Raw genomic sequence first — 13,800 nt, 5'->3', positions numbered from 1 at the left:
GATTGATGTGGCTTTTAAAGAATGTGATAGATTAAGTATTAAATGCTTTCAGGACTTGTTTGTAGAAGGAAGTTTTTTTTTCATTTGAACAATTGTCAACTACATATAGTTTACCCAAAATGCATTTTTTTCGATATCTACAAATAACAGATTTTTTACCGTCTCAAATAAGTACATTTCCTAAAAGTCCTGATAAGAATCTACTAGATGTAATCTTTAATCTGAAACCTTTTTATAATGGATCTATATCTAATATTTATAATATGCTGTTGGGAATGAGAAGTGTTAAAATTAAAAATCTTTGGGAACAAGATTTACAGACTTCAATTTCTGAGGAAACTTGGATTCAAATTTTTAAATTGGTCATCACTTCATCGTTATGTGCCCGTCACTCTCTCCTTCAATTTAAAGCGGTCCATAAGGCCCATATGACGAAGGATAAGTTGTCTCGTTTTTATTTAGCTATATCTCCGTATTGTGATAAATGTAATAATGGATAAGCTTCACTCATTCATATGTTTTGGACATGCCCAAGTCTTGGAAAATATTGGAAAGAAGTATTTCAAACCTTTTCGATACTTTTTAAAGCAAATTTCAAGCCTAATCCTTTGACTGCTTTATTTGGTATTGTTGGAGAAAAGGATATTATTTTGGAGCCAACTGATTTGCGCATTTTGGCTTTTAAGTCTCTTATGGCCAGAAGGACGCTTTTGCTTAAATGGAAAGATGTGGACCCTCCTATTCACGTCCAATGGTTATGTGATGTGATGTCATGTTTAAATTTAGATAAGATCAGATGTTCAATTTTTGAATCTAATCAAGACTTTCAAACATTGTGGGGACCTTTTCTGAATTATTTTCAAAACCTTTGATTTGCTGTTAAAGCACAGATGATGACTAAAAATCTTTTTTCTTTTTTTTCTACTAATCAGCTTCAGTCTTGGTAGTGGGTTAGATTTTTTTAATATAATAAAATTATTATTTTTCAATGTTATGAACTAATTGACTTGTATGAATATAAGGTAAGGAGTCTTTATATGTGATTTAGTTTAATGTATTGACATATATTTTTTCTCCTGTACTCTGTATTCTTATATATATAAATTAATACAAATATTGGAAAAGAAAAGCACAGTCAGGAGATAGATTCAGGAAAATTTCCAAGTCACTGAATGTCTCTTGGTATAAAGTTAAGTCAATCATCAAGAAATAATTGCAGGACGTATGTATTCCAAAAACAAAGCAACATTCAAATGGCAAAATAGTACAACTGTGGCTGACAAAGGAAGTCAAAGCTAATGTAAAAGCAAATGGGACAGCATACAATAAAGCAAAAATTAATGGGGAAACAGGGGATTGGGAACCTTTTAAAACCCTACAGAGAGCAACTAAAAGAACCTTCAGGAGGGAAAAGATGATTCTACAAATAACACCAAAGTGGATAGTAAAAGCTTTTTCAAGTATGTAAAAAATAAAAGGGAGACAAGAGAGGATATAGGACTGCTGAAAAATGAGGCTGAGGAAATAATAACAGGGGGCCAAGGAGATGGCCGATGAATTAAATCAGTATTTTGCACCAGTCTTCCCTGCGGAAGACACTAGCAGTGTGCAAGATGTTGAAGGATGTGAGAGAAAAGAAGTGACTGCAGTCACTATTACAAGGGAGAAGGTGCTCAAAAAGCTGAAAGACCTAGGGTACATAAGTCACCCAGACCAGATGAACTGAAAGAGGTACTGGTTGAGATAGTGGAGGCATTAGTAATAATCTTTCAAAAATCATTGGACTCTGGCATGGTGCCAGCAGACTGGAAAACTGCAAATGTCACTCCAATCTTTAAGAAAACAGGAAGGCAGCAGAAAGGATATTATAGACCTTTTAGCCTGACCTCAGTGGTTGGAAAGATGTTGCAGTTAATTTTTTAGGATGAGGTATGGAGTACATGGTGGCACAGGACAAGATAGGACAAAGTCAGCATGGTTTCCTTATGGGGAACTTTTTGCCTGACGGACATGTTGGAATTCTTTGAGGAAATTGCATGTGGGATGGATAAAGGGAATGCAGTGGATGTTGTGTATTTGGGACTTTCAGAAGGACGTTGATAAGTTGCCACACGTAAGGATGCTTACCAATATAAGAGCCCATGGCAATACAGGAAAGTTACTGGCATGGTTAGAGTATTGGCTGATTATTAGGAGGAAGTGAGTAAGAATAAAAGGATCCTTTTCTGGTTGGCTGCCGGTGACTTGTGGTAGTCCGCAGGGGTCAGTGTTGGGGCCGCTTCTTTTTATGCTGCATATCAATGATTTCGATGATGAAATTATGGCTTTGTTGCCAAGTTTGCAGATGATACAAAGATTGGTGGAGGAGCAGGTGGTGTTGAGGAAACAGGTAGGGTGCAGAAAGACTTAGACAGATTAGGAGAATGGCCAAGAGAGTGGCAAATGAAATACAATGTTGGAAATTGCATGGTCATGTACTTTAATAGTAGAAATAAATCTTGGGGTCTGAGTCCATAGGACACTCAAAGCTGCTGCGCAGGTTGACTCTGTGGTTAAGAAGGCATACGGTTCATTGGCTTTTATCAACCGTGGGATTGAGTTCAAAAGCTGAGGGGTAATGTTACAGCTATGTTGTTGTTGTTGTTGTTCGTCCTTCGTAGTCAAAGATGACCATGGCTTCAAAGTCAAATGGGAGATTGGTGGCTGTGGGTCCGGAGGTGACTGATGAGGCCAATCCGGGCCCTGAAGGCTCGCCCACATGTGGGGTACAAGCGGGTGGGTGCTGTCGTGGCAGTGGATGCTGCTCGGGCCTTGCGCACAGCACGCTTTCGTTGCGCCTCGATGATGCGCCTGACTTCAGCTGCACGGGCTCCTGTGGTGATCTTGCTGCGCCAAGGTGGACGGTCGAGGGCAAGCATCTCCCACGTGTTGATGTTGACACCCAGGCCTTTGAGGGACGCTTTGAGGCAGTCTTTGTAACGTTTCTTCTGCCCCCCGACTGAGCGCTTGCCCTGACACAGTTCTCCGTGCAGTAGCTGCTTAGGCAATCGGCCGTCTGTCATTCTGACCACATGTCCAGCCCACCTGGCTTGGGCTTTCAGCAGGAGGGTGTAGACACTGCAGAGCCCAGCTCGTTCCAGGACTTCCGTGTCGGGGACTTTGTCCTGTCACCTGATGTGGATGAATCTGCGGAGACAGCTCAGGTGAAAGTGGTTGAGCTGTTTGGCGTGTCTGCTGTAGACAGTCCAGGTCTCGCTGGCGTAAAGGAGGGTGGTAAGGACCACTGCACAGTAGACCTTCAGCTTGGTGGTAAGGCTGAGTCCTCTCCACTCCCAGACGCTCTCACGGAGTCTCCCAAAGGCGGCGCTGGCTTTGGCAATCCTGTTGTTGACTTCAGCGTCTATGTTCACTGCGTGAGAGAGTATGCTGCCCAGGTAGGTGAATTTGTCGACTGCCTGGAGGTTCTGGCCCTTCACCGTGATGTGCAGCTCCTGGTATGGCTTTCCTGGGGCAGGCTGGTACATAACTTCGGTCTTTTTGGTGCTGATAGTGAGACCGAAGTTGTTGCAGGCTTGTGAGAAGCAGTCCATTTCACGCTGCATCTCCTGCTCTGTGCTGGCGTTGAGTGCGCAGTCATCAGCAAACAACAAGTCTCTGATGACAGTCTCTCGCACCTTTGTAACTGCCTGCAGGCGCCGAAGGTTGAACAACCTGCCGTCAGTCCTGTATCTGACGTGAATTCCTTCTTCGTAGTTATGGAAGGCATCTGTCAGCATGGCAGAGAATACCATACTGAACAGAGTCAGGGCAAGAACGCAGCCTTGTTTGACGCCATTTGTCACTGGGAAGGCCTCCGACTCGTCGCCGTCATCCAGAACTTTCACCATCATACCATCGTGGAATTGCCGGACGATTGTGATGAACTTGCTGGGGCAACCAAACTTCTCCATGATCTTCCACAAGCCTTCTCTGCTGACCGTATCGAAAGCCTTGGTTAGATCGACAAAGGTCACGAAGAGGTCGCTGTGTTGCTCCTGGCATTTTTCCTGGAGTTGGCGCGCAGCAAAAATCATGTCCGCGGTCCCACGTTCAGCACGGAAGCCGCACTGGCTTTCTGGGAGCAGGCCTTGCTCAAGATGTTGGAGAAGGCGGTTGAGCAGGACACGGGCCACAATCTTCCCCGCAATGGACAAGAGGGAGATGCCTCGGTGGTTGTCGCAAGACTGGTGGTTGCCTTTCCTCTTGTAGATGTGGACTATGCTGGCATCTTTCAGCTGTTGCGGGACCTGTCCCTTTTTCCACATGGACTGGAAGAGTACAGTCAGCTTTTGCATCATGACAGGGCCTCCTGCTTTGTATACCTCAGCAGGGATTGCATCGGGTCCTGGCGCTTTGCCACAGGAGAGTTGCTTCACTGCCTTCCTGACTTCATCTACTGTGGGGAGGGTGTCAAGGTTCTTGTTGATCTCTACCTGGGGCAGGCGGGCAATGGCCTCGTCGTTGATGTCGGCAGGGCGGTTAAGGACGTTGTTAAAGTGCTCAGCCCACCGATCCAGAATCTGCTTCTTCTCTGTCAGCAGCTGCATCTCATCTGCGTTGAGGAGGGGTGAGGAGCCGGAGGACTGGGGTCCGTATACAGCCTTAAGCGCATCGTAGAAGCGCTTTATGTCGTGGCTGTCTGCATAGCCCTGGATTTCATCGCCTTCTTGCTGAACCGGCTGTCCTGCAGCTCGCGAAGTTTTTTCTGCACCTTTCTTCTTGCGTTGGTAAAGGCATCTTTCTTGGCTAGCGACGTGGGGTCGTTCTGATGCTCTCTGTAATGTTGATGTTTCTCCGTTAGTAGTGCCTGGATTTCTTCATCATTCTCATCGAACCAGTCTTGGTTTCTGCGGGTTGCTGGTCCGAGATGTTCGAGGGCGGTAGTGTAGACAGCGTCTCTGAAGGCCGTCCACTGTTCCTCAACGCTGGTCCCGTCTTCCTGTGGTGTGTCTGGCAGTCTGTCTTCAAGGTCATCGACGAATTCTTCTGCAACCCTGCTGCTTTTCAGCTTGGAGACATTCAACCTCTTTGCAGTCTTCTGCCCTTGGGGTCTTCTCATGGGCAGAATGCGAAGCCTGAACTTGGACACAATGAGGCGGTGGTCGGTCCAACAGACGGCACCACACATGGCTCTCGTCACTCTGACATCCATCCTGTCCCTCTTCCTGGTGATGATGTAGTCAATCAGATGCCAGTGCTTCGAGCGTGGGTGCATCCATGACGTCGTCTTACGGGTGGGTAAGCGGAACAGGGTGTTGGTGATGACAAGGTCGTGTGTGGCACACGCCTTGAGGAGCAGAAGGCCGTTGCTGTTACACTTGCCAGTGCCGTGTCTTCCAATGATCCCTTCCCAGGTTTGGTAGTCTGTCCCTACTCTGGCATTGAAGTCGCTGAGAACGATGAGCTTCTCTGACTGTGGATTGCTGAGATGAGGGCGTCGAGTTCTTCATAGAACTTGTCTTTAATGTCATCTGGGTTGGTCATGGTGGGAGCGTAGGCACTAATCAGCGTAGAACTCTTCTTGTTTGCAAGTGGGAGCTGAAGTGTCATCAGGCAGTCGTTGATGCTCTCTGGGTGCTTGGTGAGTTTACGGGCGAGGTTAGAATTGATGGTAAATCCCACGCCTGCTTCTCGATGTTCAGCGCTGCTGCGACCGCTCCAGAAGAACGTGTATCCACCACTATGTTCTGTCAGCTGGCCCTTGTCTGCTAGGCGTGTTTCGCTGAGAGCTGCTATGTCCACGTTGTAGCGAGCTAGCTCTTTTGCAACCAGTGCAGTTCTTCTCTCTGGTCTGTCTGCCTTGATGTTATCTCGCAGAGTTCTCACGTCCCATGTGCCAAGGTTGAGCACCATCACTTTCTTCCGCGTTGGGTTTGAAGTCATGACTTGCGCTTGACTTGGATTAAAGTGAGGGAGAGTTGCGCAGGTCGTCAGCCTCATTCTCTCGTCCCGGCCTATCTGGACCCAGTGGCAAGACATAGTCGAGACGGCTGGAGCTATATAGGACCCTGGTCAGACCCCAGTTGGACTACTGTGCTCAGTTCTGGTCACCTCGCTACAGGAAGAATGTGGAAACTATAGAAAGGGTGAGGAGGAGATTTACAAGGATGTTGCCTGGATTGGGGAGCATGCCTTATGAAAATAGGTTGAGGTAACTCGGCCTTTTTTCCTTGGAGCGACGGAGGATGAGAGGTGATCTGACAGAGGTGTATAAGATGATGAGAGGCATTGATCGTGTGGATAGTCAGTGGCTTTTCCCGACAGCTGACATGGCTAGCACGAGAGGGCACAGTTTTAAGGTGCTTGGAAGTAGGTACAGAGGAGAGGTCAGGGGTATGTTTTTTTATGCAGAGTGGTGAGTGCATGGAATGGGCTGCCGGCAGTGGTAGTGGAGGCAGATATGATAGGGTCTTTTAAGAGACTCCTGGACAGGTACATGAAGCCTAGAAAAATAGAGGGCTATGGGTAACCCTAGGTAATTTCTAAAGTAAGTACATGTTTGGCACAACATTATAGGCTGAAGGGCCTGTATTGTGCTGTAGGTTTTCTATGTTTCTATGACAAGAAGGCACAGCCTCAGGATAGAAGGGCGCCCTTTCAAAACAGATTTGTGGAGAAACTTCATTAGCCAGAAGGTGGTGAAATTGTGGAATTTATTACCACAGGCAGCTGTGGAGGCCAGGTTGCTGGGTGTATTTAAGGCAGAGCTTGATAGGTTCCAGATTGGACATGGCATCAAAGGTTACAGATAGAAGTCTGGGGAGTGGGGCTGAGGAAAGGAAAAAAGGATCACCCATGATTGAAAGACAGAGCAGACACGATGGGCCTAATGGCCTTATTCTGCTCCAATTGAAATAACATGGCAGAGCTGTAAATCAGCCTAGAGCAGACCATCCTCAAAAACTGAGTGACCATGCAAGAAAGGGACGAGTGAGGGAGGCCACCAGGAGACCTATGACAACTCTGGAGAAGTTATATGCTTTAGTTGCTGAGGTGAGAGAGACTACACAATAATTGCTGTCCAGGTACTTTACCAGTTGCAGTTTTATGGACAGTGGCAAAGAGAAAGCCACTGTTGAAATAAAAACATAGAAACATAGAAAACCGACAGCACAATACAGGTCCTAAAGCCCACAAAGGTGTGCTGAACATGTCCCTACCTTAGAAATTACTAGGGTTACCCATAGCCCTCTATTTTCCTAAGCTCCATGTACGTATCCAAAAGTCTCTTAAAATATCCTATCTTATCCGCCTCCACCACCGTTGCCAGCAGCCCATTTTACTCACTCACCACTCTCCGCATAAAAAACGTACCCCTGACATCTCCTCTGTGCCTGCTCCCAAGCACCTTAAACCCGTGCCCTCTTGTGGCAGTCATTTCAGCCCTGGGAAAAAGCCTCTGACTATCCACACGATCAATGCCTCTCATCATCTTATACACCCCTATCATGTCACCTCTCATCCTCCGTCGCTCCAAGGAGAAAAGGCCGAGTTCATTCAACCTGTCTTCATAAGGCATGCTCCCCAATCCTTGTAAATCTCCTCTGCACCCTTTCTATGGTTTCCATATCCTTCCTGTAGTGAGGCGACCAGAACTGAGCACAGTACTCCAAGTGGGGCCTGACCAGGGTCCTATATAGCTGTAAACTCAAGGATTTTTGGCTAGAGTTTGCTGGAAGGTATGTGGGGGGCTCTGAAGGTTGTATGCTCTGATGAAACCAAAATTGATCTTTCTGACCATAAGACCAAACACTTTGGCATACGTCAAATACTGCACATCATCAAAAACACAGCAATCCTACCGTGAAGCATGGTGGTGGCTGCACCATGCTGTGGGGATGCTTCACTGCTGCAGGCCCTGGAAGGTTTGTGAAGCTAGGGGGTAAAATAAATGCGGCAAAATACAGGGAAATCTTGGAGGAAGACCTGATGGAGTCTGCTAGAGAACTGCGACTTGGGAGAAGATTAGTTCTCTTGTAAGACAATGACCCCAAGTCAAAGCTACAATGGCTCAAAAAGAACAAAGTTAATGTCCTGGAGTGGCCAAGTCAGAGTCCAGACCTCAATCTAATTGAGAATTCGTGACTGGATTTGAAAAGGGCTGTTCACTCATGATCCCAATGCAATCTGACAGAGCTTGAGCAGTTCGGTAAAGAAAAATGGGGAAAAATTGCTGTGTCCAGACATGCAAAGCTGATAGAGACCTATCAACACAGATTCAAGGCTATAACTGCTGCCAAAGGTACATCTACTAAATGGTCTTATAGTCTAAATTCTGACTTGAAGGGGGTGAATACTTATGCAATCAATTATTTTGTGTTTTATATCTATAATTAATTTAGATCACTTTCTGGAAATATGTTTTAACTTAGACACAAAGAGTCTTTATCTGTTGATCAATGCCAAAAACTGCCAAATTAAATCCATCATGATTTACTGTTGTAAAACAATAAAACATGAAAACTTCCAAGGGGGTGAATACTTTTCATAGGCACAAATCCACCATTTCTGCTGACAGCTCATTCCACACTCTCACCACCTTCTGAGTGCAGAAGCTCCTCCTCATGCTATCCTTAAACATTTCACCTTTCACTGCTAACCCATGACCTTTAGATCTAGTACCACCGAACCTCAGTGGAAAAAGCCTGCTTGAATTTACCTGATCTGTTCCCCTCATAAAGTTGTATACCTCTTATCAGTCAACTTAGATTTAACAAAACTATAGTAAGTTAGCCTCAATCCTCTGGGATTTCAAAATTGAGAAGAAGAAACAATACTGCTGCTTACCAGACAACAAGCAACATAGAAAAGAATGAAGTACCAATATCAGTTTGAAGAGAAAATTGAAGTTAATATTTTGGAGAAACTGATTGTTCCACATAAACTGATACCCAAATAAGTATAACCGTAACAAGTGGATGCTGCAACTATTTGGTTTCACTTGAACAAATGGACCCAGACTTGGTAGTTCCTCCGAGACTCACTTTATTGTTAGTACAGAGAAGAAAAAAATAGAGAGTTGGGGGAAATGCTTTATATCATACACTACGGACACCACTAATAGGTGGGGCTAACTGAAGCAACCCCCAGTAGTCTACACCGCCGAGTATACTTAGCAACATCTGCGTGGTCCCTGAGGCAGACGATTGACCATGGACTGGCTAGGGTGGGGTCCTTGTCGTCGGTTCAGCTGCTCGGCCGGAAGGTGGGACCCAGGCGAGTGGTCTGCCCAAGAGAGAACTTGCCCACCTTTTATAGCACTATCGCCACCTCCCAGTCCAGCTGGTAGGGGCGAGGCATCCAATCCGACGTTTACACAACCCTAACCTTTTGGTCAGGTGACCTCCAACAATCGGCCTCTGCCTCCTCAGGGACAATGCATTCTATTAATCTTACAACCAAACAATGTAAAAAAAAATGTTCTTTAGAGACAAGGTGATTAATTACTTTTACACAAATCAGCTCTTTTACTGTGCTTTCAGGCCATGTTGTCAGGTAGACCAGAGTCACATTGCTCTCCCCTTATCTAGTATCAAGGGTCAATTTGCCCAACACACAGGACAGACCCACAAATTCCTAACTGTTAACCATTTCCTTGCCATATCCATTTTTCAGACCCACACATCTCACCCATACACTGTGCAAAGTTCAACGGACATTTATTATCAAAGTACATATGTATATATCACCATATACAACTGAGATTCATTTTCTTGTGTGCAATCACAATAGAGTTAATGAAACATCACATACAACAGAACGGACAACAACCAATGTGCAAAAAAAAAACACATCAAATTATGCACAAATACAAAAAGAAAAAGAAACAATAATAATAATGCATAAATAAATAAATATGCAATAAACATCGAGAACATGAGATGAAGAGTCCTTGAAAGCAAGTCCAGGTAGATTTATAGGTTACATGGGTGCAATTGGGTGACGTGAGCTCATTATGCAAGAAGGGCCAGTAAGAGTGCTGTATCTCTCAAAAACTAAAGAGATACAGTAAGTAAAAGGGTTATTGTACTGGAGAATTTCAATCTTCAATGTATTAACTAGGATTGCCTTAACATTAAGGGCACGGGGTAGGGGGGAGTTTTAGTGGTTCAAGGAAACCATGCTGACCATGGTCTATTTTAGCATGTGCCTCCAAGTACCCTGAGACCTCATCCATAATAATCAACTCCAACATCTTCCCAACCACTGAGGTCAGACTAACTGGCCTATAGTTTCCTTTCTTTTGCCTCTCACCCTTCCTGAAGAGTGGAATAACATTTGCAATTTTTCAGTCTTCTAGAACCTTTCCAGAATCCAGTGTTTCTTGAAAGATCATTACTAATGCCCCACAATCTCTTTAGTCACCTCTTTCAGAACGCTAGGTGTACACCATCTGGTCCAGGTAACTTATCTATCTTCAGACCTTTCAGTTTCCCAAAAACCTTCACTTTAGTTTTGGTAATTTAACACACCATGCCACTTGACCCCTGGAACTTACTGCTAGAGTCTTTCACAGTGAAGACTGTCTCAAAATACTTATTCAGTTCATTCGCCATTTCCTTGTTGCACATTACTACCTCTCCAGCATTGTTTTCCAGTGGCGACTCTCACCTCTCTTTTACACTTTATGTATCTGAAGATGTTGAAATTGAAATCGCATCCATCATTTGCGCTGGTAGCTCATTTCACACTCTGACCATCCCCTGAGTGAAGAAGTTTCTTCTTATGTTACTCTTAAACATTTCACCCAACCTCAGTGGAAAAAGCCTGCTTGCATTTACCCAACCTATACCCTTCATATCAAACCTCTATCAAATCTCCCTGCTTTCTTCCATGTTCTAGGGAATAATGCCCTAACCTATTCACACTTGCCTGATAACTCAGACCCTCCAGTTCCAACAACATCCTTGTAAATTTTTTCTGTACTCTTTCAACCTAATTTGCATCTTTTCTGTGGGTAGTTGATAAAAACTGCAACAATACTCCAAACTTGGCCTCACTAATGTCTTAGACAACTTCAAAAAAACATTCCAATCTTTTGATCTATGAAGGCCAATGTCCCAAAAGCTTTCTTTATGACCTTATCTATCTGAGATGCGACTTTCAATGATTTATGGACCTGTATTCCCTGATCTCTTTAATCTACTGCACTCCTCTGTGCCCTACCCCTCTCTGTGTAAGACCTACTTTGGTTGGTCATCCCAAAGTGCAACACCTCACACTTGCTTGCCATTTTCACAGCTGGTCCAGATCACACTGCAAGGTTTGATAGTCTTCCTTGCTGTCCAATTTACCCTCCAATCTTGGCATCATCTGCAAATTTACTGATTCAACTAAACACATTATTAAACAGATCAACTAAACAGATCATTGATTAGAGATGACAAACAACAATGGACTCCAATCCTGTGGAAATGCACTAATCACAGGCCTCCATTGAGAGAGGCAAACGTAGAACATAGAAATCTACAGCACATTACGGGCCATTCAGCCCACAATATTGTGCCAACCATGTAACCTACTGTAGAGACTGCCTAGAATTTCCCTAGCGCATAGCCCTCTAGTTTTCTAAGCTCCATGTACCTTTCTAACAGGATCTTAAAATACCTTATTGTATCAGCTTCCACCACCCCCGCTGGCTGTGCATTCCATGCACCTACCACTCTGTGTTAAAAACTTACCCCTGACATCCCCTCGGTACCTATTTCCTAGCACCTTAAAACTATGTCCCCTCATGTTAGCCAATTCAGCCCTGGGAAAAAGCCTCTGGCTATCCACACGAACAATGCCCCTCATCACCTTATACACCTCTCATTCTCTGTTGCTCCAAGGAGAAAAGGCCAGTTCACTCAACTTATTCTCATAAAGTATGTCCTCCAATCCAGGTAACATTCTTGTAAATCTCTTCTGCACTCTCTCATCCGTCCTGTAGTGAGATGTAGATCAGATTAGATTAGATTCAACTTCATTTCATTGTGCCGTACAGATACAAAGCCAATGAAATGCAATTAGCATCTGACCAGAAGTACAAAAGAATAGTATTATTTACAAAATAACTGTGAATAAAGCGTAAGTGCTACAACACACAAATATTAAGGTACTGAGACAATACAATACGGATGCAATACTGCTTAGCACTGTGACGAGAGGTTCAGCAGTGTCACAGCCTCAGGGAAGAAGCTCTTCCTGAGCCTGCTGGTGTGGGAGCAGAGGCTCCTGTAGCGCCTACTGGATGGGAGGAGAGTAAAAAGTCCATGGTTAGGGTGAGATGCATCCTTGATAATGCTTTTCACCTGCCCAGGCAGCGTTTGTGGTAGATGTTCTCAGTGGTGGGCAATTGGGTGCCGATAATCTGCTGGGCAGTTTTCACCACACACTGGAGTGCTTTGCTGTCTGATACGGGACAATTGCCATACCACACTGAGATGCAGTTAGTGAGTATGCTCTCAATGGTACAGTGGTAAAAGTCAGTCAGTATCCTGGGACAGAGGTGAGCTTTCTTGATGTTTCACAGGAAATAAAGGTGCTGTTGTGCCTCTTTGATCAGGATGGAGGAGTTCAGGGACCAGGTGAGATCCTCGGAAATGTGGACACCAAGGAATTTGAAGCTTGATACACGCTCCACTACAGCTCCATTGATGTAGATGGGGACATGAGCGTGGCTCCTAGCATGCTTGAAGTCCACAATAATCTCCTTGGTCTTCTGGGTGTTAAGGGCCAGGTTGTTATCGGCACACCATGCGGCTAGGTGCTGGACCTCATCCCTGTAGGCTGTCTCGTCATCCCCTCTGATCAGGACAACCACCGTGGTGTCGTCTGCGAACTTGATTATAGAGTTAGAACCATGTACAGGAACGCAGTCATAGGTGAAAAGGGAGTACAGAAGAGGGCTCAGCACACAGCCTTGAGACATGCCGGTGTTTAGGGTGAGAGTGGAGGAGGAGAGGTTGTCTAACTTAACTGATTGGAGTCTGTTAGTCAGAAAGTCCAAGGTCCAATTGCAGAGGGATGAGCTGATACCAAGCTGGCGAAATTTGGCAATCAGCTTGGAGGGGATCACAGTATTGCATGCTGAACTAAAGACAATGAAAGGCATTCTGACGTAAGAGTTGGGGCTGTCCAGGTGGGTCAGGGCAGAGTGAAGTGCCATGGAGATGGCGTCCTCTGTAGACCTGTTGGTGCGATGGGCAAATTGACGGGGGTCCAGGGTAGTGGGCAGACAGGATTTCAGATGTGATAGAACCAGCACTTTGCAATGAGGGGGGTGAGTGCAACTGGGCGGAAGTCATTCAGGCCCGTGGCAGTGGAATGCTTCAGCACTGGCACGATGGTGGTGATCTTGAAGCTTGTGGAACAACTGCCTGGGCCAGGGACAGATTGAAAATGTCCGTGAAGACCCTGGCCAATTGTCCTGCACAGACTCTGAGCACACGGCCAGGTATTCCATCCAGACCAGCTGCCTTCCGTACATTCACCCTGCTTAGGGTGGCGCAAACATCAGAGGTGGAAAGTGAGAGAGGCAGTTCACCAGGTGGGAGATCTGCTTTGAGGGTGACCTCCTTGTTCTCTCGGTCAAAGCGAGCATAGAGGTGATTGAGCTCATCAGGGAGGGAAGCAGAGCTGGAAGGGGGCACAGTACTAGGTGGTTTGAAGTCTGTAATGACCTGTATGTCATGCCACATGCACCGGGGGTCCGAGGAGTTGAAATGCTCCTCGATTCTCTGTTTGTGTGTGTGTTTAGCCTGAGAGATTCCCCTCCTC

At 45.4% G+C, this 13,800-nt stretch overlaps 1 protein-coding gene across 7 annotated transcripts in view; it reads right to left on the bottom strand.

Moving 5' to 3' along the window:
- Positions 1-13,800, bottom strand: part of LOC134338213 (adhesion G protein-coupled receptor B2-like) — a 1,212,788-nt gene that overhangs the window by 983,810 nt on the left and 215,178 nt on the right. For 6 of the 7 annotated variants that reach the window (XM_063033884.1, XM_063033886.1, XM_063033887.1 and 3 more), the window contains one exon: positions 11,894-11,965. The exons of the other annotated variant lie outside the window; for it this stretch is intronic. In XM_063033884.1, the coding sequence (XP_062889954.1) occupies positions 11,894-11,965 (72 nt within the window). The remainder of the gene's footprint in view (positions 1-11,893; positions 11,966-13,800) is intronic. 7 annotated transcript variants of the gene reach the window in all.

Source organism: Mobula hypostoma, chromosome 26 (assembly GCF_963921235.1).
Source record: "Mobula hypostoma chromosome 26, sMobHyp1.1, whole genome shotgun sequence".
Taxonomy (NCBI): domain Eukaryota; kingdom Metazoa; phylum Chordata; class Chondrichthyes; order Myliobatiformes; family Myliobatidae; genus Mobula; species Mobula hypostoma.
This window is presented reverse-complemented; position numbering and strand designations above follow the sequence as displayed.